Source organism: Aspergillus viridinutans (genome assembly GCF_018404265.1).
Source record: "Aspergillus viridinutans IFM 47045 DNA, scaffold_10, whole genome shotgun sequence".
Lineage (NCBI taxonomy): Eukaryota > Fungi > Ascomycota > Eurotiomycetes > Eurotiales > Aspergillaceae > Aspergillus > Aspergillus viridinutans.
Window position 1 is genome coordinate 792,085 of NW_025091226.1, and position 27,714 is coordinate 819,798.

A 27,714-nucleotide genomic window follows, 5' to 3' on the forward strand; every position below is an offset into this window, starting at 1 on the left:
GATTTGAATGGGTGGTGGTTAAAAAACTATAGTAGTTATTAATCCTTGGTTGCATATATATATAAACTACCACTACTTCTATACTAACCTATGACAGAGATGATTATTCCCTTATATCTTAGCAACCACTAGGTATTATAGATTAATATTTATATATTTAGATAGCCTGAACCAGGGGCTATCTAGTGATATTAATATTAATTAATAATATCTAGAATTCAATGATTTCTAGGTAAAACAGTGCAGGTTGGTTAAACCATTAGGTTAAACCTACAAAAACTATAACCGATGGTTTCCCCTAATGGATTCAATTTGGTGCCAAGAGAAATCAAAACTAGTGTGGTTCCCTAGGCTAGGCACTGAACCTGAACCACTCTAGGTTTGGTGAGGTTTGGGTTCGATTTTTGCGGTTCGGTTATGCAACTCTAAGTTAGCTTAGCTTACCACCTTAACTAGATTTACAGAGCTGACTGGAAACAGTTATATAGAGCTAAAAGAGGTAGTTTATCTACTAGATAGCTATGCCCCTGTACGGCGGACTATTTGTACAAAAGGGACTTTTGGTTTTTTTATAATGATTACATCTCACCATACTTACCCTCCCTATAGTGTAAGATCGCCTACTAAGGGTCGATATCAACTGGTAAGATCAGCATGAAGGGAGCAAATATCTGTATGTTGCCTAAGTAAGGAGAACTAATTACTAAGTTATAGAATACTTAGCTAATTATAGAGATATATATAGTAGATTATATAATCTGCTAGGTCTAAACCCTCTATACTATTAGTGTTAGCTATATATAGTAGCTTTATAATTCACTATAGCCCTTAATAATTACCTCTCTTCCTCATAGGCTTTACCCTTAAAACTATAATACTTCCTAATTCAGAAATCTAAGGAGCTTTACCTTCCTAGGTTAATATTATCTTTCTATAGTTATTTAAAATGTGGGAGTAAATCTCTTATTAGTAGATAATATATTCTATTACTATTATAGGTTATAGTATTTATTTTAATTCTATTATAGATAAATAATTAATAGTGATTATTATAGACCTATAAAGATATATTATATTTCCTATAGTATAAGTAGATTTATAGATCTTTAAGGAACTTCTCCTTCTTTTCTTCTCTTATTAATACTATTAAGATACCTGCTTAGTAAGATCTCCTAATTAGTTTAATAATATAGATTCTTCTTTATCTTTTATAGCTTTCTTACTCTATTTATTACTCTCTGGCCTGTATCTGATAGCTAAATAGTTAATTTTAGATGGTAAGTTCTACATTAAGTAATTAGTTTAATAGATTAGGCTAATAATAGTTTAGATTTATAGGTCTTACTTCCCTTTATTAAATAGTTTTTTATATATATTTAATAATTCTTTATCTAAATTAAATAGCTTTATTAATATCTTTATTTATTTATAATCCTATTATTCTTATAATCTAATATTTTCTCTATCTTATAATTCTATTATCTTATAACTTATTATTTTCCTTTATTTTATAGTTCTATTATCTTATAACTTATTATTTTCCTTTATCTTATGATTCTGTTATTTCATAACTTATTATTTTCTTTTATCTTATGATTCTATTATTTCATGGTTAAGGTTATCTAAAGTTTATTAGATATAGGTTCTTTATATTATATAATAGTAATTTTACTTATTAATATATTTCCCTTTCTTATTATAAAAGGGAGGAAGCCTGCAAAGGGGAGAATTAATATTATTAATACTAGTAAGACCCTAGCTTTATAGAATTATATACTAATAATACCTTATAGAGTTCTCTATATTTTATACCTTTAGGTAAAGCTCTATAACCCCTAGCACTACTACTATAACTATTTTATAGTAAATAGCTATATATAGAAGGCCTATAATTACTATACTCTAAGAAAGTATAAGTATATCTATATAAGTATTCCCTTCTTCTATATTACTACTAATTTAGCTATATTTTATTAGTATTTAGTCTATTTATAGTTTTTTATTATAGGTTTCTTTTATACTATAATTATATTCTATAGATTTTAATAGAATTTATTCTTCCTTTAGTAATTCTAAGTTAGATTTAGCTTTTTCTCTTAGCTTTTAGAGTTATATAGTTCCTCTTTTTTATAGATTTTACTAACAGTTTATAGGTGCCTTTAGGTAAATAATATTATATTTATATAGTATTTTATATCTGCCCCCCCCTCTAAAGGAGGGTAATTACTAATATCTTAGACTATATCCTAATAATACTAGCTATATAGGCTATACTAGTAGTCTAGGTTATTATATCTATAGCCCTAGCCCCTACTCTATCTTCCCTAGCCCTAGCTCCCTTACTATCTCCTTCTCTAGAGTAGTATATTACTCTACCCCTATAGATTATATTACCCCCCTCTGCTCCAGGGTCCTCTGTAGTTCACTATATAATTAGTTAGCTTAGTTTTTAAGTAGTATATAAGCTAGATAGATAGGAGGGTATATTTATATAGCCTATATACTATTTTTCTATTTCTTTATATATATAGTAGTTAAATTAAGACTTTTTCCTATACTATTTAGGTTGCCTTATAGTAGTACTTATAGATTATAGAGTTCTAGATATAAGGTAGTGCTTAAGAGCTTCTATATCTATAATATACTCTTCTAGCTCCTATATATTATTAGAATCTAGCTATCCAGTCCACTTAACTAGATATTAGTGTTTTCTATAGTATAATTAATTATCTAAGATCTTTTCTACCTATTATTCTTAGTATCTATTAAGCTTAACTAGTCTAGATTTTAGATCTATATTAGAGTCCCCTTAGAATAGTTTAAGTAGTAAAATATAAAATATTAGATATAGCTTATAGAATTATAGTAAGAGCTTTAGCTTATAGGCTTATTTATTAGTAGATTTACTAATCTAGAATAGATCTATTTACTAGTAGTCTAGCTTCTTACTAGGTCTACCTATATTAATGTTTTTTATATATAGCATGACCTATTCACTAATATAGAATATTATATTAAGATATTTCTAGTTATAGTAATACTTTATAGCTTCTTTTACTATATTTAATTAACTTAATAGGAACTCCCTTATAGCTTAGAGATCTTCTATATATATAATAGTATTTAGGTTAAAATTATTAGTTATTTATAGAATATTAATCTATAGTTCTGGTTTATAGCCTATAAGTGCTTATACTAGTGGGATTTCTAGTACTAAATATTTAGAATTATTATAGATAAACTAGGCATATAGTAGCTATCTTATCTAATTATCCTAATAGTAGTTTACATAGGTGTGGAGGTAGTATTCTAATATTTAGTTTTGCCTTTCTATCTAATTATTAGTTTATAGATAAAATGCTGTAGACAGGTGGTATTTAGTAGCTAGTAGGAAGCATAGGCTAGACTAAAATCCTAATATAAATAAGAATCCCTAGTCACTAATGAGGTTCTGCGGCATTCTAAAGTGTAATATAAATCTTATATAGATTAGTTTAGTAAGGTTTTCTACAGTTATATCCTTTCTAGAGGGATAATAGACTATATATTTAGTATATATATCTACTATAACTAGAATTAAATTATAGACTTTGTTTTCCCACTGTGATGGTAGTAAATCTATAATAAAATCTATACTAACCTAGTCTATTAGCTTTTCTAGGACTAGTAAGGGTTATAAAAGTCTATATAGCTTATATCTATATATTATAATTTACTAGCAGACTGCATATTATTAGATATATTTCTTAATATCTATAGTAATACTATACCACTAATATTAGCTTTAGATAGTATTTAAGATATAATTCTCTCTAAAATATCTACCTTATAGATTACTATAGTTTTAATAGAGAATCTCTTATTAAATTATAGGCACCTTTAGTATAAATATATAATTCCTAATCTAGAGAAGTCTATCTTTAGATCTTAACTAGGGTAAGCTAGCTTACTACTCTAGAGTTATTTTTATTATTTTATATAATATCTTAATATATCTTAGATATTTGGCCTGTGCCCTACATAGTAGGTCTACTATAGTTAGTTCTAATTCCAAAGTATAAGCAGCCTTATACTGTATAGCAGCTTTAGCTATAGTATATAATACTAGAATATCTAGAATATCTATATTATCATTAGTATAGCTCTAGAGGGTATTAACTATCAGGTCTACTATTAGCTCCTAATTCTGTGCTAGTATTCTAATCTATATTAGTTTCTCTTCTTAGATTAATAGACTATCTTATATTTTAGCTTATAGCTTCTCTAGCAGTAAGTCTACTATATATTCTTTAGGATTAATAGTATAGTCTAGATAATAGCTAGGTATGTCTGCAGGATTATTCTTCCTAAGGTAGTATTTAATTTAGATATTAAATATAGATAAGAATTCTGCCTATCTTATATAATGCCTGTTAAGCATTTTTATTATTAGAAAAGCCTATAGATTAATATAGTTAGTAAGAATTTTAATAATATTACTATTACCTTTAATATAGTAGTGCTATTACTTAATACATTCTACTATAGTAAGCATTTCTCTATTATATATATTATATTAGGTTTTAATATCTTATATTTTCTATAACTAGTATACTACTAGATGCTATTATTTATTATCTTAAAGCTAACTAAAGATACTAGTAACTATAGCCTTTAAGGTATTAGGCTTAATATAGCTTTTCCTCTTTAGATTAAAATAGTATAGTACTAGTATAGAGGTGAATCTCTACTTTAGTTTATTAAATATCTCTCTAGCTTCTATAGTAAGGAATTCCCCTTCCCCCTTTAGAGGTTCTTAAGTATATTATTTTCTACCCTTTATTATATATTCTTTAGTTAGGTTAGTTAGAGGTATAGTAATCTTAGAGTAGTGCTTAATAAATCTCTAGTAGAAGTTAGTAAAGCCTAGGAATTACTATATTTTATAGATATTCTAGGGTTCAGGCTATTCTATAATAGTAGTAATATAGCTAGATTCTATCTTAATGCCCTCTGTGCTAACATTAAACTCTAGGAAATTAATTTCCATAGTGTAGAATTCACATTTACTATATTTAGTATAAAGTCTATATTTATAGAGTCTAATTAGGACCTCCTAGACCTACTAGATGTATTCTTCCTTAGTGTTAGAATAAATAATAATATTATCTAGATATATAATATAGTAAGTATCTAATAGATTACTTATAGCCTAGTTAATATATAATTAGAATATGGCCAGTGTGTTTGCTAGGCTGAATAGTATAACTATATATTTAAAATATCTATATTTTATATAGAATACTGTTTTCTATTTATCACCTTTCTAAATTTAGATCTAGTAGTAAGTATCTTAGAGATCTAGCTTTATATAGATCTTAGTACTAGATAATTAGTCTATTAGCTTACTTATAAGTGGTAGTAGATAATAGTTTTTTACTATAATTTTATTTAGGCCTTAGTAATTAATACAGAGTTATAGACTACTATCCTTCTTTAATATAAATAATACTAGGGCATTTATAGGACTCTTAGATAGCCTAATCCATCCTCTCTATAGGTATTCCTTAATATAATTCTAAAGGACTTAAAGTTCTTCCTATAATAGTAGATATAGTAGCTTATAAGGTAGCTAAGTTCCCTCTTTAAGTTCTATTATATAATTATATATAGCATTCTTAGGTAGGATACTAGCTTACTCTTTACTAAAGATATCTATAAATTCTATATATTATGAAGGTAGAAGTAGTATATCTTTAATACTCTTTATAGTAGCCTATAGGTAGATGGTTTTTTCCATCCTAATAGGTATAGTAATTATATAAAATAGTACTTTATAGGCTTATAATTCTTCTACAGCTGTAGCAGTGGATATTAGTTTAATATTTAGCTTATTATTTCTATTAGGGGACCCTGGATAGTAGTACTAAGTAAGGATTTTCTAGTTAATATCTAGATTAATAGCTTTTAGCTAGTCTATTCCTAGAATTAAATTATATTCTACTATGTTGACTACCTTAGTAGCTAGTTAGTAAATTCTGATATTTCCTATAGAATTAGTAATCTTAATTTCTAGATTATATTATCTATAAGATATCACCTTATAGCCATTAATGGCCTATACTAGTTATAGTAAACTTTCTATATTAGATAGGAACTCTTTTACCTACTACTAGTTAATAAATATTTATTTAGCTCTATAGTTAATTAATATTTAATATTAGTAGTGGCTTCCCTTAATAAGAATATTTATTAGGTAAGCTAGTACCTAACTATTATTAGAGTTTCTTCTAATACCTAATACTGTAGTAGTGTATAGTATAGGCTAGCTTAGTTTTTTAAATACTTAGGAATCTATAGTTTAGTGCAGTATTTTAGCTAGTGGCTATATTCTCTATATCTATTATAGTATAGTCTAGGATAATCCTAGTATAGAGAGTAAGAGTATTTCTACTTCCTAGATTCTAATCTATAGTTATTACTAGAATATCTATTACCTCTAGGCTAATAGTCCTTAGTATAGCCTGACTAGTTAYTATAGGGTTTAGAATTCTACTAGTTATTATATTAGATATTATATTATTTCCATAGGGCATCCTGTTATAATGAGATTCTATCTTTAATAGTAGCTAGGTAAGAGATATATACCTCTAGTAGTTCTAGTAGGTTAGTAAATCTAGCAGCTTTACTCTAAATAATTAGTAAAATATAGATATAGAGGAAGTCTCTATAGATAAAATCTAGTAGTAATTAAGCTAGTTAACTATAGATTCTATTAATAAATATAGAGAATTCCTATATACTTTAGTATTCTAGTTAGATAGTAGAGAAATATTATACTGCTACTTCCTTATAGAGTTATTCTAGTGCAGAAACTAGATATAAATAGAAGTCTTAAAAGTCTAACTATCTAGGTATTTTAATAAGCTTAGTCTTATAAGTCTACTATTTATTATAGTATATATCTAAGAGCTGGGCTAAAGCTATATAGATATAGTTTTCTTTATTCTTAAACTAGTCTAGATATTCTTTGAAGTATGCCTCTAGGTAGTTAAAGAAGGTGATATATTCCTATATAGAATATATAGTAAATTACTTAATATTTACTAGCTTCTATAGTCTTTCTAGTCTAGTAATCTTTACCTTAATCTCTATAATTAATTCTAGTAGTGATCTAGTATTCCCTACTTCTTATCTAATAAGGTTATCTACCTCCTAGTATAGTATAGGTATAGGATCTTTATTATAGTTTCCCTATAGTTAGGATTCTATCTTCTAGATATATCTCCTAATTTCTACTTATCTAAGCTTTTACTTAAGCTAGTATTCTCTTTCTAGGAGCTTATAAGTAATCTTATTATTATTATTAGGGGTAGTACTTATTAGTTACTTCCCCTTTTCTATATACTAGGCTTCTAATTCTATAGAGATATTTACCCTTTCTACCCTTTTAGGGGTAGGTTAGTTATTTATATATAGTAGATAAATACTATTATAACTATTATCTAGTTATTTAGTTATAGATTCCATAAGATTAGTTAGTTCTTTATAGATAGGGATTATTCTTTCTACTATAGATGTAGATTTACAGTGTGGGTTTAGAGTTCTAGAAGAAGATCTAGTGTTAATCATTATCTTATAATATCCTAATAGGCTAATTAGATTTTTAAGAGTAATTAGAACTATAAGATCACCTACTAAGGGTTAATATCAACTAGTAAGATCAGTATAAAGGGAGCAAATATCCATATATTACCTAAGTAAGGAGAACTAATTACTAAGTTGCAGAATACTTAGCTAATTACAGAGATATATACAGTGGATCATATAATCTGTTAGGTCTAAACCCTCTACACTATTAGTGTTGGCTGCGTATGGCGGCTTTATGGTTCGCCGTAGCCCTTAACATATAGTTACACACACTGCAGTAACATTAAAGTAGTAATTATTAAATAGTAATATTAAATTCTCACATAGTAGGGATATCGAATTGAATAGTATTAATATTGAATTCTTATATAGTAGGGATATCGAATTAAATAGTATCAATGTCAAATTCTCATATACTAAGAGTCTAAGGATATTGAATTGAATAGTATCAATGTTGAATTCTTATATAGTAGGAATATTAAATCCTTATATACTAAGGTAGTGCCCCTATGTACAGAGTAGTTAGAATTTATATATTTAAGACTTAGGGTACTACATATTCAGAATATATATATGTATAGTGGTATTTAAATTTTAATATCCTACCACTAGGCCAAACGGGTGTCTGGACTATATCCCAGTCAGGACAGGGTCTCATATCTGTAATCATAGCGGTATTCTATTTTCTAACAACAAGCTACCTATTCCTAAGATAGTAAAGTAATTAATACTCAGCGCGTCTTGGGTGACGCTAAAACCTCAAGTTCACCATGATAGGGGACTCAGCCTTCCTAATATATATCTGTCTCACTACTTACCACGTGATATTAAAATTCGACAAGGCTTACTACCCCTCTCTACCTAGATATAAATAGGCAGGACCGTTCGTGCTAGTGACTGCTCCTGTTTAAATACTAATACTTCTCCCAGTTTTGGACACGTTTATTTCGTTACCTACGCTCGCTACCTACGCTCGCTACCATGAAGATCGCTCCTTTCTGGGTCTCTATTGCCCTATTAGTTCCACCGGCTCTAGCAGACCTTACTGAATCCATAGCGATATCTGCTACGTCCACTACCTCTACTGCCGCCGCACCAACCTGTACATCGTCCCTCATCACCAGTCTCTGCAGCTACCCGGAACCAGGCCCAGACTTTGCCGTCGCCAGCGACAGCAGGGCCTCCTGCTGGGACTACTGTAACGCCCACCCGCCCTGCAACTTTGTTATCTTCTCTGCCGGCAACCCTACCACGGGCACCGGCACGTGCTGGCTGTACCCGGGTGAAACCTTCGATGCGAGCAAAGGTAGTTCGAATTGCGCCAATCCCACCCTGTCCGTCTACAACCAGCCCGTGTGTGCTGGCGGGAGCGCAACCACCACTGCTGGCGCCTGCACCGCCACCGCGACTCCCTCTGCTATTGCCTCGGTCTGCGGGTACCCGGCGCCTGGTGACTGCTTTTACGATTGTACTGCTAGTACGGGTGCACCGGACTGCTTGAGTCAATGTGCAAAGGCCGATTCCTGCAGCTATGTCGTCTTTAATCCGGAGAATCCAGACAACTCGCCGTATGCCTCGGGCAGTTGCTGGATCTATCCGAACGGCACATTTAACGCTGGGTCTGCGACCGCTTGTAGTGGCGCTCCTAAGCAGTTTGTGTATAACAACTTGTGTCCCAAGCCATCGCCTTCATCGTCCTCCCTTTCATCATCTGTCACGGAACGCTCTAGTGGCACTGGAAATGCCGGCAATACTACGGGCTCAACTACTAGCGCTGCTACGGGCTCAGGCAATTCTACGGGCTCAACTACTAGCAGCAAGAATTCTGCGCCTGCCGGCCTCTCGCTCACTAATCCATTGGCTATAGGCGTGGCCATGTTAATATGGCAGGCCCTTTAATTATATCATTGCATGTATTGGTTGTTTGTTCGGCTAAACAAGCTATTGGAAACGATATATTATATATTAATGGACTTTGTATGAGGTCACTTCTCGTGTATCTCTCGCTATTGTAGAGGGTATGTTAGGTTATTCATCCCATATTGCAATAATGGACTAGGGTTCCGAATAGTACGAACCACGTTGCTATCTTGGTCGATCCGATCTTAGAAAGAAACGGTAGAATTATAGCTTTGGAATTATGAACACTTGAATTTTAAACACGGATCTTAAACAATAGGTCTTAATCAGTGGTTTTAAACGGTGGAGCCTTCGACGGATTATTTTTGCATCTAACTGTAAATCTAACCTCGTCGATCTCTCGACAAAGTAGGCCCAAGTAGATGTGGGAAACGCCTGTGTATGTCATTAGCACTATAACAAGGGACAACTCTCAACTGTCTTGACTCAAAACTACAACATGTGTACATTGTATTGACGTGATACGGCACACCCCTCAGAGACAAGCTTATTTCTAAACCCTAAGGCAAGACACCATTTCATGCACAAGTCTACATTTGGCTACTTGCCAACCAAAATAAATTTAGAACTCGTAAATAATACACAGCTGAACTCGACCGACTAGAATATTCTCATTTGGTATTGTTATGGAAATCCTCCGTCACCCTCCCCCACATTCCACGCTCAACTTCTGTTCCTCAATCAATCCTATACAAACTGCACACCCTGGGACGACACCTTGAACCTTGGAAGTATATGTTTATCCGCAATATGTTACACAGAAAATGCTTTCCTACTTCTACTACTTCTCAGATTGCTAGCGCTGCCAAATGTAGCAAATATTCTATTATGCTTTGTTCCTCAGGAATTAAACGCGAGCAACATCGTAGATTGAGGAAGCTGAGCAATCAGCGGGTCTACAACCTGATTTGTCATGTATGACACCGCATACTCTTAATACTGCTGTTTGTATACGATTGCTCCCATTGTGTTATTACCAAGCCCTTTGAAGACACTGGTAACTATTGGACAACAGTGAAAAGACAGCTGCTGAGGCAGCAGCTGTACTGCCCTGACCAGAAGCTCCGCCTGCGGATATCCATTAACTATATTGATAGCCCTGGCTGATTCCTCTGCAAAAGGAACAAAGGACGAAATTCGCAACGGGCGTGGCACTGATCCGGCACCACATATTTAATATCTAAGGGTGAATATTAGAGTCCTTGTACCGTGCGGATTCTTGATAACGAAGAGTCTCCCCATGCCAAACTTCGCTCCCACTCATGTGATAGCCGGTTTCTTTGCAATATGTATCCAAAGCTGGGTATTTTGCTGTCAAGTAGGAAGAGAGTTCAAGATGTCAAAACTCAAGGCACCGAAGTATGGTCCAGAGTATTGCTTTCGCTGCTTCATCGTCCACCCCTAAGCTGTCCATAATGATTCGCACTGAGGAGCATAGGCAGGAACCGTCCCCCTTGCTCGACTGAGCCTGCTTTAGCTCCATTTCCCAACTGAATATATCATTAACAATGGTCATAAATCTTGAACAATTCATGTCCAACTCTTCGACGGCCTCGATCTCTTCAGTGGTCATATGGATTCTGAGAGTGAAGTGAGTGACTGGAGATAATAGTCTAGGAATTTTCATTAGCAGAGCAGATGATTTCTATAAGGTTACATACTGTGACCCATTCTCGGTTGCTCTGAACTTCAAGTAACTCCCAAGGTCCACAAGAGTCTTTCTCTTTTCGTCCGCTTGCGCGCGCCAGAAAGCACACGTTGCCTCAAGTATTTCTGCTGCTGCGACGGCGTCCACATCCCTTAATTCCTTCCATAGACGATAAATAATCAATTCTTCTGAGACCGAACTGTTGGGTGCAATCTCATCTCGCGATAGAGATATCATTCTCTCAACGTATGCTTGTCCAGCCTGAAATGACATATGTTCCAGAGGGTCTACCCACTGTTTTAGTTTATATATCATGTTTGATGACAAGGGTAGTGTTATGCAGATGTCCTCTCAATTCTTACCATCTATGAAAAAGAAAGCAGCTGTGAAAAAGCGACAGACGAGTTCAATGCAGTCATTACGAGCATTCAGGAAACTATAGTAAAATGCCTGACTAGATTTAAGAGAGCAAAACTTTTGCAGGTCTCTCTCGGTTTTGAAATTGCAATTCTTCGCGAAGAAGTCGTCATGCCTTTTTGTCACTTCAGGCTGCAACAGATGGGATTTCGAACTTAGGAGAGGGGGACAACTAGTTGGGCAGGCCGACTCTCGTGAAAAGATATGACTTTCCTGAGAATACATTCTTAACATGTAGTTCTCTGAACCAAAAAGGTAAGCTGATGAGAATTACACTCTGATCATCTTCTGGGCATGGGACACTTTAGAGTGATGGTATTCTCTATATCATCTCTTAAACTGCCGCACGAGTTCCAGAACGTCAAGCACAAAGATGGTCATTCTCTATCAGAGAATATTATAGCAACACGTCATCTGGGAATCTCAAGCATTTACCCCACACTTGCCTAATTCTTATCATCCACAGAATGAGAGACACGTAGCTGTCATTCCTCATATGAATAGCTTAGTGTCTCCTGTCCAAGATCTGGGTTACACAATGATGCATCTCACTGTCTACCAAGATGGCTCACTTTCGTCATTTTCGTCCCTAGAACCGGGCAGTGAAGGATTAGAGTGCTACTCTGACTTCAACCTCGCTTCACATCTGTCACCAGAACCAAGTGTGACAGCCCGAGAAGATATACTAAAAATTGCACTCCTCTAGTAGGTATTTCAAAAACTTGGCGTGCCATGTTTTCCTCCAAGCTTCGCATAATGACGCATAAGGAATACACGACGCTTATCCTAGACCTTTGAGGTCTTCATGACTGAAGACACGCGAGAGTTGGAAGCTCCTGCCATCCATAAGAACGACCACGCTCTTTCCATTAGGCGAATTAAATCTACCCTTGCGGCGAGAGGTGTTGAGAAGAATTTTTCAAAAGGTTTCTGGGATCTTTTTGAGGCTATTTTTATATCCTCCTGGGAATGAGAGAACCCAGTCTCCGATCCAACCACCCCGTGATAGAAAACGCAAGTCTCATGCCTGAGAGATGCATTTTCATTGACCCAAGCTATGGGAACATAGTCACTGCACGATCATTCGCATTTTATAACCTTGTCTTTAAAGACTGGCCAAATATGATCCGGGCTCTTAAAAATCTATTGGGTGACCCCATTGCACGAGGGCAAGCATTCTTGCATGCAAATGCTAGGAACATGCCGTCCGTTTCTGACAACGGTGTGGAAGTATGGGATTGTTATACATAACTTCTGATATTAGAGGCTACCAAGAACAGGTAAGGTACATGTGTGATGGTGTAGATCGCTATACTAAGAGGTTAATGATCCAGGGAACCCATAGTCGTTAACGGTCCAAGAACTAATGGGAAATGAACTCTTCAATGGTAAAGGGAAGTTACTTCTCATATAGCATGTATCTCTATGCCGATGAAATAAATAGCTGACCTAGTGTTTATAACAAAGAGCTATCCAGATGATATGGATACTACATCACTTGCTTTTCTAAACTTGGACCATGATACAACCACTGTTGAAGCAGTTCTGGATGAGATGCTAAAATATACTGATGAAGACGGTATTATTATGGTGTGTCATGTTCCAAATGAAAAGCTTCCAATACCTGACAGGAGTCCAGACGTTATTTGACAGTTCGAGGCTAAGAGTCGATCCTGCTATTGTAACCAGTATATTCACACACTTTTGTTCACGCAATAGAGGCTACCAGCTTGCCTGAGGCCACGATTTGGACACTTGTTCTATGAATAGTCATTCTGTCGCCCTCTCCTTTAGCCGTTAATTTAGCCAGGCACTCTATGATAGGCACGGTTGTTACTGGTCTGCTTTTATGGAGGCTGTTCCCCACTGCTGTTGCATACTTTTTTGGAACTTGCATACTTTTTGATCTATCGAGGATCTATCCCACTACTTCCAAAGCATACGCAGCAGACTTCTAACCACTAAAACCGCAAATCCCATCCAATTTGAGGCCCTATCTTGGGCAACTCATCGATCACGCTCTGCACGTCCTTATCCCCACGCCCACTCAAGCACAGCACAAGATCCTTGCCAGGCCCCAGCCGCTTGGCTGTCTCAACTGCGCCCCAGACCGCGTGAGATGTCTCCAACGCAGGAATGATGCCTTCCAGCTGGCTCAGCAGTCGGAAGCCCTGCAGGGCCTGGGCATCGGTGGCTGAAAGGAATGTCGCCCGGTTGCTCTCGTTCCAGTGCGCTAATTCCGGTCCAACGCCGGGGTAGTCGAGTCCCGCGGAGACTGAGTGAGTATCGGAGATCTGTCCATGCTGGTTCTGCAGCACATAGGTCCGCACCCCATGCAGAACCCCGACCGAGCCTCGACTCAAGGTAGCTGAATGCCGTTCCGTGTCCAAGCCATCACCTGCGGCTTCCACCCCAACCAGCTGGACGGAGGCGTCCTCAGAGAATGGATAGAACATGCCGACAGCATTGGAGCCGCCCCCGACACAGGCGACCACCGCATCCGGGCTCTTGCCCAGGTCTCGCAGCTGGGCCCTGGTTTCGTCACCAATCACACTCTGGAACGTGCGAACCATGGTCGGAAAGGGATGGGGCCCGATGGCAGACCCGATAATATAATGCGTTGTATCCAGGCGCGTAATCCATGCACGAAAGGCTTCATTCACTGCATCCCGGAGCGTGCGCGACCCCGACTCGACTGGGATAACCGTGGCCCCCAACAAGCGAATCCGGAACACATTCAAGGCCTGGCGACGGACGTCCTCCGCGCCCATGTAGATGGTGCATTTCATGCCGAATTTCGCACAGACGGTCGCAGTGGCGACCCCGTGCTGACCTGCGCCTGTCTCGGCGATGATCTCCGTCTTCCCCAGGCGACGGGCAATTAGGATCTGGCCCAGCGCGTTGTTGATCTTGTGGGATCCCGTGTGGTTGAGGTCCTCCCGCTTCAGCCAGATATTCGCGCCGCCTGCGTATTCGGACAGGCGCGGAGCCAGGTGCAGGTTGGAGGGACGTCCCATGTACGGATAGTACGATCGGTATTCCTCCCAGAAGGTGGGATCATTGCGAGCGGCCTCGAAACCGGCCTCGAGTTCGGCCAGGCAGGTGGTCAGCGCCTCGGGGGCGTATTGACCGCCGAAGACACCGAACCGCCCTGATCCGTCGGTCACAGCCGCCTCTCCCTCGACAGCAGGCTGGGCGACCGCATTCGTTTCCATCGCGGCAGAAGGCCCACTGGTAACCTTTCTTTGTGTGATCTGGGAACAATAGTCCTCGACTGCCCGGGCGGCCTGTCCGGCTGGAGCGCCATCGAGGATCGTAATCACTTGACTGCCGATGACAGCGCCATCGGCGATGGAGGTCACGCTCAGGAAATGCTCGCGCGTGCTGATTCCAAACCCGACGGCTACGGGGACATTGCCGGAGAGCTCCTTGACGCGCTGGATGAGGGCGGGAAGGTGTGAATTGAGGGTCCCGGTGGCGCCGGTGACGCCCATGCGGGAGTCAAGATAAATAAAGGAATCGGCCATCTTGCAGAGGACCTTCATGCGGTCTTCGGTGGTGGAGGGGGCGATCAAAGGGACGTACGAGAGACTGTCATTGAGTCAATTAGTTTACTCGTCCATTGTTAGGGTTGGTTGCGGCCATACCCTGTCTTCGTGCAACCATTGCGGAATCGAACCGCTTCTTCCGGAGGCAGATCAACAATAATGAAGCCGTTGACGCCGGCCTCGATGCAATCTGCCAAAAGCTTCGACTCCCCATACTTCAGTATAGGATTATAGTAACCCATAAACAGCACCGGAGCCTTTAACCCTTTTCTCCGTGCTGTTCTAACCATGTCCAACATCGATGTGACTGTGACACCATTTTCGAGGGCCTTCAGATTCGACTTTTGGATGGTCGGGCCGTCTGCAATGGGATCGGTAAAAGGAAGACCCAGTTCAATAATATCTACACAGTTCTATCAGAATCAATTCAAAGCTGTAGATCAAATGACTCACCTGCCCCTCCGGCCTGCATGCCCAGCATGATGTCCGGGCCTCCGGGGTTTCCTCCGCCGTGGGGAATCCGGCCGTCACGTACGTGACCAGCGCTGGACGGCCCTCCTCATGGCATTGGGCAAATATTTGTTTAAGATGATCCATGATGAATCAAGTTTGTGGAGGATGGAAACATAGAAACCACGAAGAGGGTATGATTTATTCTAAAATAGATTGTCCCTTGACGGTATGAGTCACGGCGAGTGGAGAGAACAAGACGCCGGAACGGGCCATCTATCTATCTAACTGTCCTTTATACTAGGTAACTAGCGTGAACTAGGACTAGATGCGTGACTAGCGGGTTTATAGTTGCCCTAGATGACAACAATCTTCCTAATCAGCGTGAGAGTGATTCCCTGTCTTTCTTTCTTGCGCCCTTCCTGTCGCTGAAACTTTATTCTCAAAACATTAAGCCTGTCCATATGGCTAATCAGACCTCGTCTTCTGCTCTGTGTCAGTTTACCAACGCAAAACCTGTGTCTCTCCACTGGCAGTTTTCGGCATGCATTGTTCATCAACCCGTAATCATCATTGAGACGGAGAACACTATCCTTCTGGATTGGTCGATCAGAGTGCCGACACAGGAAATGCATCTCTTTCATGCGGGATCAACAAAGTCCACAACTCTCCTTACACTACGCCTCCTGTCGATGACTTCCTCATCTGGGCCCTCATCTGGGCCCTGGATATTGTCCACAGCATTCCCTGCCTCAGGAATATGTACCCGTAAAACAGTATTTGCATCAGGCTGGCTGCCAAGACGTTAACAATCACAGACTTTTGGCAACACCTGATGCCTTCAATCACTTACCTCACGGAAGCTGCCGAGCCCTCCCTCAGCACATTGATTCCAACCCTTAAGAGCTGAGCATCCGTCGATGAATACCTCTGCCAGAAATTCCACGGACTGACTGCAACTTGAGTAATGATATCCACAACACCGCGGAAAGCTATCGAGGCCGATCCAAACGAGACTGACGAGATGTGTCTGCGAAATGGAGCCCCATTGTGCAATAAAACCCAACCCTCTGGTGTGAGTATTTCGGCGAGCTCCGCGAACCAGGCCACTGCTGAAGAGACGTAATTCCGAAAAAACTCGAAGAGCAGGTAGATGATGGGTTCGAGGAAATACGTACTATAGCGCATTTGCGTGAGGACTGTCGAATGCAGCAGTGCTTTCGCAGCTCTTATGGTGTCCTTAGCCTGCATTGGGTGAATGAAGTCCCTATTCATCCCTTCAAACTCACCCATAAAGACATGGAATTCACTTGCAAGTATTGCACCGCGACCAGTAATGTCTTCCACTTTGCGATTCTTTGGGATGCGTCTGCATAGGCCTATTGCGAAGTGCTGACAGTTGTCACCAAAGGCATCGTAGGCAGGGTAAGCCGATTTTAAGTCATTGGCTGGGAATAGTAAGTATTGACTGGTGGGGATAATATCGTAGCTTAAAAGACATCCATACCAATTGCAGTAATGCTCTCATTACTAGCCTCAGTCTTGCCCACGAAAACCTCCGAGTTGTAACGTCCCTCCACATCCTCCCAACTCCTCACGGAAAAGTCGACATATCCACTGTATTTGAAGAGATCCCAGACATCATCGCCAACACGAACGCCCCAATGCCGCGTGCAGTGAGGTGCATACTTTTGGATGAACGGTTTCAGGAATCGGGGGCAACCTGGTACATGCAGTATGACGGAGGATGAGGAAAAAATGAGATGGATTGGTCTGTCGTTTGTTTGTGTGGATTCATTAATATTTTCCATTGTACTGAAGAGTTGAAGTCAGTGATAAAGCACATTTAGTGACTTGAGACTTGAGAGGCAAGAGAAACTAGTCTGGAGGTAGTAAGGCTGTTCAGAACTTCAGGCCCACACGACGATAACTAGGCGCTTGACACAGTGGTTGACAGCCGTAACTTAGCGAATCAAGTTTGAATGTTATGAAACTAGTGGGAGGTCATGAAACTGGATAAGTTAGAGCAGCTGAACCACATTGTCAGAAGAAGAAGAAGAAATGAGGGGAAGAAGCAGCCACTTTAGCCCTCACCGCACGTGATCGTCTAACGGGCTGTGTCCCTCGACTCCTACACTCCCTCCATTGAACGTGCTCAAAATTAAAACCCACCGCAAGCCCACTGTCAAGGCGAGAGGCCTGAGACTTTATGAGTTCGTTGACTTCAATCCACTAATGTGATACGCGAAGGACATATAGTCCGCGTACTGTTGTACTACATACCAATACAAGCGAATGATGTGTAAAGGATGATATGGCCAATTTAGCGTCACTGTCCAGTCCAGTTTCTGATTTCTACTACACAGCATCAACTCCGCTTGCCTGAGGTTGCCTGCAACGCTACTCGGACTTTTCAACCCAATATGCCCATGCGATCGCCTTCACGAACCATGCCAAATGCACTATTCAGCGGAGGCACTCAGGTTGCCGGCCATGCCGCAGGAGAGGCAAAAAGGTCAGTCATTTTCTGGCACCATTAGTGGAAGTGTCTCAATTTCATCAGTGTGATGAGACAAAACCTTGCTGTCGAGCCTGCGCACGACTGTCCTTAGAATGCAGTTATGGTATTGATTTTAGTTTTCGAAACCTCGACGGAGCGTGGTTCCAGCAGCATGCCATAGCTCAGAGGGCGTCGTCTCCATCAGGTACACGTTCAAACACCCGTACCTTGGATAATGCGCGGGGTAGAAGTCACAGTTCCCATGAGCTTAACTCTGTCAGCCAACTCTACAAGACAAACCTGGAGATTGGCTACTTGGGTCATTTCCAGAGACATGTGCGCCATCTGCTTCCTACAGCTTCTTTACTATTTACTGATGGATCCATTCGGGCTCCTTGTTTGCGGTTCGCTGTGGTTTGCATTTTAGCATCTAACCTCTTCATGCTGAATGCGCGAGTTCAGAGCTGTAATATGGCTGGTGATAATCTAAGATTGGTCTTCAGCCCGCTTGTGAATAACTTGCATCACAGCCAAGCCCGGAGATATCACGACCAGGCGCTTCGGTATCGTCGGATGGCGGAGGCCGCCGAGGTCGAGCGTCAAGCGCCTGCACTCCTTGCTGCGCATATTCTTCTCGCCTACTACCACCACGCATCGACCAATCATCTAAGATTTCGGCTGGCAGTTTGGGATTCCGTCCGGTTCGTTTTGCGAAACAGAGAGACGATAATGGGGTCGACAGACGGAGCCGATTTGCTGTAAATGTGGTACCGTCTCTCGTATATCGCATCGACTCGCAAAGCCACCTGCGTTGCTCCTCGACGGGGAAGGGGCTAGTTCTTTTGGGCCCAATCGCTTTCCGGATGCCATGGATCACATCTATCTCAGCTGTATCCGAGGAATGAGTGTGGACGATCTGATCTATGACATCCTTATCGAGACCTTGGAAATCCGGACAAAGTTGATAGTGTTTCGCTGTGTTGCAAGTCGCTGCCACATATCCGAGCTCTCAAGTGAGATTGGCAGCATAGCCCATGAATCCTTGAGCAAAATGCTAGGAAGGCACTACACACTGGACGAATGCGCGGAAGCCCGGGAAGGGTTTGTGCGAGGCCCGCATCTCCTGGAGTTGTTAGACGTCCAAAGGGAAAGACTGAAGGTCTGAAAGTCCAGACTCAACGAGGATCAGCTGCAGTCCACTATTTTTCGAAAACATGTATGCAAAGATCAACTCCATCCATGTGTCAACGGTTTCCCATCCACCGAGACGCTATGAATGCCCTATATTGCATGATCTGCGAAATAATTTTCGAAGAGGCTCGTGGAGCTCCAGCCACGGCTTGAGACCGCAGCTAGAGGATATGAGCACTCCACCTTGTCAAGCGGATCATTAGACAAATTGGGGAATATTGGGCCCAAGGTCGAGTAGTAAACTTTGCCTTACAGCAGTCGCGGAAAATACGTCAGAACTGCAGCTGTTGGACATCCATCACCCTATAGACTTGGTGATCTGCGGGTATAGCAAGGACGGTAAACATTTCATTGAAAAAATACTACTCCGATAATTGCCTGCTCAGCCTTTCATAGTTCAGTTAATCAGGTTTCTCTAATGGGGGACAGCAAACTGTCGAACATTTACTGTAAGGGTGATCAGCGAAGTTGCAAGGCCCATAAATCTGTGAAGACAGAAGTTCCCTGTGGCAGTTTGTTTCCAGTGCCTGTTGCAGCGTTGCTGAGGAACTACCGGGGCCTTTTCATGAAAGGTAGTCTAGAGCTGTCACAGATGACTGAACACTAGCTCCCGAGCCTGTCTCTGCTGGATCATCGGCGTGCAGTATGGGTGGTAGGTCTGGTTCAACTTCTCCAAGCGATGGTACATTGTCCAAAATTATGCGAGTAAAAACACACCATTCGGATACTATTTATAATCTTCATCTCTAATATCAGACAGGAGATATGTGAGAACATTCCATGGACCCAAACCAACACTGTCATGGATGAGTCCAGTTATCTCGGTTCTTTCTTCCTGCCACAAGATTGAGAGTTGACTCTTAATGACACAGCCATGCTATTCAAGAGGCTGGGGAGGAAATCAAAGCAGTGACGCGGCCGACTACGCATCCACATGCAATGAACGAGGGAGGATGCCGCGCAATCATTCGCAGAAGTCTGGATTTATATAGCTCCACAATGGCTTAGAAAGAGTGAGTGGGTCCAGGTCAACGAGTGATGGCCAATTATTTCAGCCACTTTGGTGCCCAGACCTGATAGGAATTATGCCGAAAGCTTGGCTTTGAGACTTGTGGAGTGGATCTATATATAGGTTTCTACTGGACAGAGTTGGTGCCAGCCAGATTACCTTGGTAAAGGTTCTATGAATGTTGATTGAGAAATATGCTATCTTAGATTTACCTCTGGTTCGATATGTTTGCTATGTTGCTTCTGATTTATACTATTAGCGCGGACTGGTTAGCAGCTGGACAAACATGTGGGAAGTTGATCATCATCATGTATGGAGTAAATATTTTCAATCCGACAATTATCTTCATTGTGACGCTGTATCTATCATGGCTATGGGCCTGAACGAGGTTTATATTCAAGCACTTCATAGGCCTTGCAGCGAAGGTGAATGGTACATTTATAGGATCTTGACAGGGCAGTTGGCAAGTGCCAACCGCCCAACTCTGTATAGACTACCAGATAGTGACTTCTTGGTGATATTCAAGTCTAATTGATTATAGTTATCAATCTATTGTTCAACACTTCTGCCTGGAAGCGGCCCGAATCCGATTCAATACGACGACGCTTATTCGACGCCATAGCCCGTTAATGGAACCATCTCCACCATGCCACGCGTCTCAACCAGTAACCTTTGAAACTGCTGTCCTTTGCGATTCTACCGAGCACTACCGAGAAGAATACTTTAGAATTGAGAATTTATGTCCGATCAAGAGTGCGTGTCATGCCAGACGAACGATGGCCCGTTCCACTTCGGAGTTAACGCTGGATTCGTCATGTGGCTGGTCGCTGCCCTACATCAACAGCTGCTCCCCAGTCTTCTAGTATAAACCAGTCGTTCGTTAGCTTCACTCGTTCTTAACTGATACACTCGTTTGATATTTAATTTTGTTCCCAATAGCCATTAGTCAACATGAACCTGCCATTGCTGGCCATTTCGGCCTTTGTCTCCCTCGGTGCCGCGCAGACCTATACCAGCTGCAATCCTACGAACAGTAAGCCAGATCATGAGAGTCAGAAGCCGGCTGGACTAACAGGAGTAGCAACTTGTGACCCCGACACAGGCCTGAAACAATGGAGCCTGTCCACCGATTTCACCCAGGGTAGCTCCGATGAATGGACTGCCATATCGGGCAATGTCACCTACGGCAGCAACGGGGCCGAATTCACCATCAACAAGCGGTACGATGCGCCTACGCTTGAGACCAACTTTTACATTTTCTTCGGCGAGGTCGAGGTTGTCATGAGAGCAGCCAATGGCACCGGTATCGTTAGCTCCAGCGTCATACAGTCGGATGATCTGGACGAGATTGACTGGGTGAGTACTGCCCTCTATAATATCAGAGAGATACTGACTATGGTATATTGACGGGACATCTGTGCGCACGCTCGAGTATGCTGATGCCGTCGACGGGAAGAACTACCCGCAAACACCCATGGTCGTGAAGCTGGGCATCTGGGCCGGTGGCGAGACGGATTACGACGATGTCCCCTTCACCATGTACGTCAAGTCGGTCAACATCATCAACTACAACCCCGCTGCTTCGTACAACTACACCGACGAGACGGGTTCGTATACCAGTATTGTGGCCTCGAATTCGACTACCGGCAGTGGCATCCATAGCTCCAACTCGGTCAGTTTGTCCGCTTCCTCGTCCTCTACTTCAACCTCCACCTCTACGTCTTCTAGAGCATTGGTTGCTGCGGCGAGTACTTACCCGGCCTCTGTGCAGACCTCCAGAAGTGGTGTTGTCAGCTCGTCCTCTTCGTCTGCTTCCTCTTCTTCCTCAGCGGCTGCATCCGGCTCGGCTAGTGCTTCGGCCGTATTCACCGGTGCTGCCGTGACCAATCTGCCTTGCTTCTTTTTTACTGTTTTCTTCGCACTGGCTATCGTACTTGGCTTCTAAAGGCGCAACTGTACTAGATCCTAATCAGAATAGATTAATACATAACCATTATACAATCTCTATCTATACCTCAATCCCCCCCGCAAGAACATCCACGACCTTCTCCTGAAAATCCACCGCCAACGCCGGCCCTTCGTTCCCCCTAAACTCTCCCCTCAGACAAGCCAGCACAGCCCTCGTATACCCAACCCCCATCTCCTTCGGCAATCCCTGCTGCGCCAGCGCAACCAGATCCTCAAGCACCTTCTTCGCCCTCGGCAGCCGCCCGCTCGTCTCCGCCTCCCGGATCTTCCCCTCCACCAGCCGCGACAGCGTCACCCACAGCCCGATCTCAAGGAGTACCACCCCAAGCGCATAGATATCATGCTCGCGGCTGAACTGCTGCGTCGGCCGGCCCTGCCGGCTCGGATGCCGGTAGAGGTTCGGCTCGACCTCGAAGTCGAAGCGCATGTCTGTGCCTTGCTGTACTGAGCGCGCGTAGCCCCAGTCGCTGAGGTAGGAGACGATTTTGGTGTTGTTGTCTGGAGACGGAGTAAGGCGGTGCGCGTAGAGGCCGGATGCGCGGGTTCCGGTGGGTGTCTCGAGGAAGAGGAGGATGCCTCTGCTCCAGATGTTCTTGTGGAGCCAGGCTGAGGCGTGCAGGTTGGAGACGGTCAGGGCGAGGCTGTGCGCCACGCTGAAGCGGTCGTTGAGGGAGGGTTTTTTCAGTGGGCGTTTTATTTGGCTGTCGACGGCGTTGATGAAGGCGTGGAGGGTTGTGAGGGTTGCGCCTGTGGTGGGTTCGGCGGGGGGCAGTTTGTAGAGGAAGACGCTGCGCTCTTCGATGGGTTGGTCGATGAAGCCAAGGCATTTGAGGGCGTAGATCTTTGGCTGGTCGAGAGAGTTGGACGAGGTGCCGGTGAAGGTCGTGTTCTGCAGCAGCCAGGCGAGATTGCGGATGGGTTCTTTCATTTCTTCGATCTCGTCCGGCTCCAGGTCGTCGCGTTTGACCATGCTCTCGTACTCGTGGTACTCGACGATCACGGTCATCGCTTCAGATTCCAACGCCGACCACTTCCCCAGTCGGAAACCCCCCGTCGTCTTGCCTTCTTCGGTAATTGTGCCAGGTAAGCTGCGGAAGTCGGCCGGCGCCTTGGCCGCGGCCAGCGTCCGGCGCTTCATCACCGGCTCCAAACCACTGCTCTTCAATCCATGCTGATCGCTCTCCGCCATCCTGGCCAACGTATCCTGCGACATGTGCTGCATGAGATTGCGCAGGTCCCCGGACCACTTTGTATACTCCTCCAGGATGCGGTTCAGCTTCTTCCTGTCAAAGAGCGACCAGTCGTAGCCCTTGAGTTTGAGCGATCGGGCCTTGCTCTTTGCGCGCTCCAGCAGCGACTCCTGCGCTTTGGCGGGCTTCTCAGGCTCAATGGCGAGATCCTCGTCCACGAGACCGTACTTTGCCGCCACGAGCTCGTACTCGGCAAGGGTCTTTCGCATCTGCACCAGGAGCCCTTGGACCGTGTCGGCGATGAAAGGGTCCACCTTTCCCGGGAGCAGGAGGCCATGCTCGGGGTCGAAGAAGGTGCGTTTGAAGAAGAGCAAGGTCGAGAGTTGGACATTGAGCTTCAGCTGGATCTCGACCCGGTCGTCGTCGAAGGCTTTGATGTCGGAGATGACGCCTTTGATGAAGATGGTGACTTGGTAGACTTGGGTGATGGCTGTCACTGCCGTACCGTAGAAGTCCATTTTGCTTGATCTTTCGGTTGACGACGAAGAGGAGAATATCAGACGGAGTCGAGAGGGGTTGGGTCGTGAGGCTGGCCATCAGCACTAACGGCGCAAAGTGGGATGAGGCTGACAATTACTCCAAATATTGGCTGTTACTCATATTTATAAACATGACCCCGCAGAAGTGATAATATCTGTTTTCTATCACTTTAGATGACTTCAAAATGACCGACCTCTCTGCCTACGACGAAATCCTTAATTCCCTAGAGGAAGACAGCTACAACACCATCAACAGCAGCGATCTCTCTCCATCGCTTCAAGCCTGGTCCAACACCACAGACACCGACGAGTTCGACCTGAGCAGCCTCAACCTCTCCTCTAACTCATCCTCATGGATCAACCCCCTAGAATCCGCTATAACAGCCACCCGCAACGGCTCGTCGCCCGTCCTCAGCACCCTCTCGCAGTTCACAGCCCTCCTCGCCCAAACAGGAATCCACGGCCCCCGGATCCTAAAAGCCCTCAATCTGTCCACCCGAGGAACCAAAATCGGCGCAGGCAACCAGTTCACTGTCTTCACCGACCCCATCTACGAAGGCCAGGTCATAAAGCGCGTCAATGTCCCGCTCTCCAGTAAAGCCGAGCAGCGCTTCGCAGCCAGCACGGACTACCGCCTGCAGCTGCGCACGTTGGGACTGGAGGTCCTCTCGCTATGTAACCCCGTGCTGCACGCGCACCCAAACATCACCAGTCTGCTGGCGTGGGGTTTCGATTTCCCATTTGCGGATATGGCGGTGCCGGTGCTGTTCATGGAGGCCGCCATGATGCCTTTATCCGATTTTCTGGGCGCGGAGTAGCGCACCGTCGAGGTGAGGTATCAGCTCTCGCTGGACGTCGCGAATGGGCTGGAGGCGCTGCATAATCTGAGGATCGTGCATGGGGACGTGAAGCCGGATAATGTGCTTGTGTTTGCGGGTCCGAGTGAGCGCGTGCCCTTCCGGGAGAAGTTGAGTGATTTTGGGGTCTGTGTGGATTTGGAGGCGCCGGATGCGAAGTTCATGTTGAGTGATTACCGGGGCACGCAGGCGTGGCTGGCGCCGGAGGTGGAGGATGGGGATCTGGGGAGGTTTGGGGGGTTTTCGTCGGAGTTGATGTTTAGGTTTGACGCGTATAGCTTTGGGCTGGTGTTGCTGTCTATCTTTACGGGGAACGGCGAGGCGCCTGTTCTGGATGAGGATCCGGAGAATGTTCCTGATCAGGTTTTCGAATTGCTTTATGGTCAGGAGGACATTCCGAAGAACATACGCCTGGAGCTGCGCAAAGCGATATCAAAGCTCCTGTCCGAAGATCCACGGAAACGGCCACTTCCTAGCCCGGATTTGATCAAAACCGACAGCCCGGTATACGCAGCTTGGTAAGTTACGCTCCACTGTATGATTGGAATAGGCTGACGATTAGGCTCTCCTCCATCCAATTGACACCTACAAACAAGCACGTCGGGATCATCGACCCGATCTATAACAAGGGTCCCTTGTTCTGGTACCGGCTTGATGAAACCGTTCGTACAGAGCTGGAAGAGCAATATGCCCTGATGAAAGAGGGCAACGCACCGCCCTTCCCCGGCGATGTGCTCTTTGGGCTGGCACAGACGGTCACCGGCGCGAAGCCCTCGTACCTCGATCGGTTGCTGACGTATCTAGCCGAGGCAGCCAGGGCGGGATACTCGCCTGCAAGGGCGGTATATGCGCAGATCATGGCGGCGCATGGTCAAAAGCTGGAGTTTGCGGAGGATGTGTTGGAGGAGTGGATGTTGCAGGCGATTTCCGAGGGGTATTTCTTTGCAAGTCCTAGTTACTCGAAGGAGAAGATCGAGGAAGTACGTCAACAGTTCAGGGCCAATGGAGGGTTCTGTTCAGATCCATTTGTGGGGAAGAAAGATGTTGTCGAGGCTGCGAGGGACAGGGACGAAGCGCTGAAGTGGGAGAGGAAGAATGGAAGTATTGTTGATCGGAAAGGAAACACGATCCTACACGCTGCGGCCGCATTGGGAGCTACTGATGTCGTTCAAGCGTTACTAGATGAGGGACAAGTGTCCGTCAATGTGGAGAATGAGAAGGGAGAGACGCCGCTGTAGAAGGCATTCCAAGCTGGCCATGCGAAAATAATTGAACTATTGCTTGACAAGGGCGCCGACACTTTGACTGTCACGCCGCAGGACAAGGTGAGTCCGATGCACTGGCTGTTTATGATTCCTGACTCTTCTATTGCTGGAATCGCAAGAAGAATGATCGAGGGAGGCGCGAATATCAACGCAACTATCGAGCCTGTTGTCAAGGAGAACAGTGGCGGATTCCCAGAAAAGATCCAGATTCTTCACTAGTATGTTCTCTATCTTCCTCTCGAGAACGATCTAACAGCGACAGTCCATTTGAGCTTCCCCACGGGACACCTCTTCACTGGGCTTGCTTCTTCCGCAACATGACAGCAGTCGAAGCCCTGCTTCCTCTGGGTGCCAATTTCAACGCAAGCTATCATACCTCGGATGCATCCACCACTCCCCTGTTCTTGGCCGCGTACTTTGGTGAACCATTTCTAGCCAGGTACCTGATATCTCACGGTGCCGATGGTAGTCTAGTCGACTCCATGGGGCGCAACGCGCTGCATGGAACCACAAAGTACTTCCCCGAGCGACATGGCTATCTTCCTCACCACTGGCACTACTGGATCCGTCACAGCGACTGGGAGCAACATCTGGGGAGAATGACGGAGTTGGTCAAGATACTTGTCGATGCAGGCGCAGATATCAATGCCAAAGACAAGGCATATCCACCACTGACTCCCGTTGCGGCGGCTGCCAATCTGGGAGTCTGGGACGTAGGGGTAATCTTTGCGCTGTTAGACGCAGGGGCAGACTTAAGTCAATCCGTCCTGTCAGCCGGAGATACAGTTCTACATTCGTGGGCGTCCATAGTTGGACCACGTCTAGCTTATCCCGATTCCTACCTGTCAACCATGAAGAAAATCGTCAACGCCATGCCAGATATTGAGATCCCAAACATGTTTGAAAGAGATACTCCACTGCATTCGTTAGCCACCATCTACCACCACGAGGAGGAATTTGAAGCCGCATGCGAGATTTTCCTCGCCCACTCTCCTCCAGCAGACATCAACGCAAAGACCCGCCGCGGCGCGACTCCGTTAACCATCGCCCTCGAGACGGATCTCGACCCGACACGACGAGGCCACTTCCTCCTGAGCAAGGGAGCCGACACGCTTGTCCTCAACGACCGGCGAAGGGACATCTTCTTCTCGATCGTCAACAACACCGCCCTAACTGACCAGGCTTCGCACGATCTGATCCGAACATTCCTCCATCATCTGAACCCTGATATCCAGCAAGCATATACAAAACACTATCTCCCCAATGCCAACAGCTACCATACTTTTTTCGCCGCCGCAGAACGCGGAAAACCACTCACACTAACACTTCTCCTCTCCCTGGGCCTAGCCGCTCGCATCAACGAACTCGAGCACAGTAAACCCACACCAGGGACCGTCCTAGATAAAGCCCTCCAGTGGGGAGAAATCAGCCGCCGCACACACATACGACGGCTGGCGGCCCACAAGTCCGGAGCTAGTAGAAACCAAGCTCTCGACCAGAACCTCGTGTATATGAAGCGCAGGGTCCGCCCGCTCGAGCTGCGGAGGCCTACCGGAGTTTTCCTGCGGTGATACGCGTTCTGA

At 43.6% G+C, this 27,714-nt stretch overlaps 7 protein-coding genes across 7 annotated transcripts; 4 read left to right on the forward strand and 3 right to left on the reverse strand.

Moving 5' to 3' along the window:
* Window positions 1-8,610: 8,610 nt before the first annotated feature.
* Window positions 8,611-9,528, forward strand: Aspvir_001960 (uncharacterized protein; the record flags this gene model as incomplete). Its single annotated transcript, XM_043273564.1, has 1 exon — window positions 8,611-9,528. One exon carries the CDS (start codon window positions 8,611-8,613, stop codon window positions 9,526-9,528), a length of 918 nt encoding a protein of 305 aa, XP_043129499.1.
* A 4,047-nt stretch (window positions 9,529-13,575) lies between these two features.
* On the reverse strand, window positions 13,576-15,759 carry Aspvir_001961 (tryptophan synthetase; the record flags this gene model as incomplete). The annotated part of the gene is made up of 3 exons (XM_043273565.1): window positions 13,576-15,205; window positions 15,262-15,575; window positions 15,616-15,759. 3 exons carry the CDS (start codon window positions 15,757-15,759, stop codon window positions 13,576-13,578), a joined length of 2,088 nt encoding a protein of 695 aa, XP_043129500.1.
* Window positions 15,760-16,252: 493 nt separating this feature from the next.
* Aspvir_001962 (uncharacterized protein) lies at window positions 16,253-17,423 on the reverse strand (the record flags this gene model as incomplete). Its single annotated transcript, XM_043273566.1, has 3 exons — window positions 16,253-16,406; window positions 16,466-17,060; window positions 17,120-17,423. 3 exons carry the CDS (start codon window positions 17,421-17,423, stop codon window positions 16,253-16,255), a joined length of 1,053 nt encoding a protein of 350 aa, XP_043129501.1.
* Window positions 17,424-21,263: 3,840 nt separating this feature from the next.
* On the forward strand, window positions 21,264-22,257 carry Aspvir_001963 (uncharacterized protein; the record flags this gene model as incomplete). Its single annotated transcript, XM_043273567.1, has 3 exons — window positions 21,264-21,345; window positions 21,394-21,668; window positions 21,745-22,257. The coding sequence occupies 3 exons, from the start codon at window positions 21,264-21,266 to the stop codon at window positions 22,255-22,257; spliced, it is 870 nt and encodes a 289-aa protein (XP_043129502.1).
* A 63-nt stretch (window positions 22,258-22,320) lies between these two features.
* Window positions 22,321-23,988, reverse strand: Aspvir_001964 (uncharacterized protein; the record flags this gene model as incomplete). Its single annotated transcript, XM_043273568.1, has 1 exon — window positions 22,321-23,988. One exon carries the CDS (start codon window positions 23,986-23,988, stop codon window positions 22,321-22,323), a length of 1,668 nt encoding a protein of 555 aa, XP_043129503.1.
* A 206-nt stretch (window positions 23,989-24,194) lies between these two features.
* Window positions 24,195-26,104, forward strand: Aspvir_001965 (uncharacterized protein; the record flags this gene model as incomplete). Its single annotated transcript, XM_043273569.1, has 3 exons — window positions 24,195-24,770; window positions 24,828-25,384; window positions 25,429-26,104. The coding sequence occupies 3 exons, from the start codon at window positions 24,195-24,197 to the stop codon at window positions 26,102-26,104; spliced, it is 1,809 nt and encodes a 602-aa protein (XP_043129504.1).
* Window positions 26,105-26,254: 150 nt separating this feature from the next.
* Window positions 26,255-27,702, forward strand: Aspvir_001966 (ankyrin repeat domain-containing protein; the record flags this gene model as incomplete). The annotated part of the gene is made up of 2 exons (XM_043273570.1): window positions 26,255-26,349; window positions 26,394-27,702. The coding sequence occupies 2 exons, from the start codon at window positions 26,255-26,257 to the stop codon at window positions 27,700-27,702; spliced, it is 1,404 nt and encodes a 467-aa protein (XP_043129505.1).
* Between the last annotated feature and the right edge of the window lie 12 nt (window positions 27,703-27,714).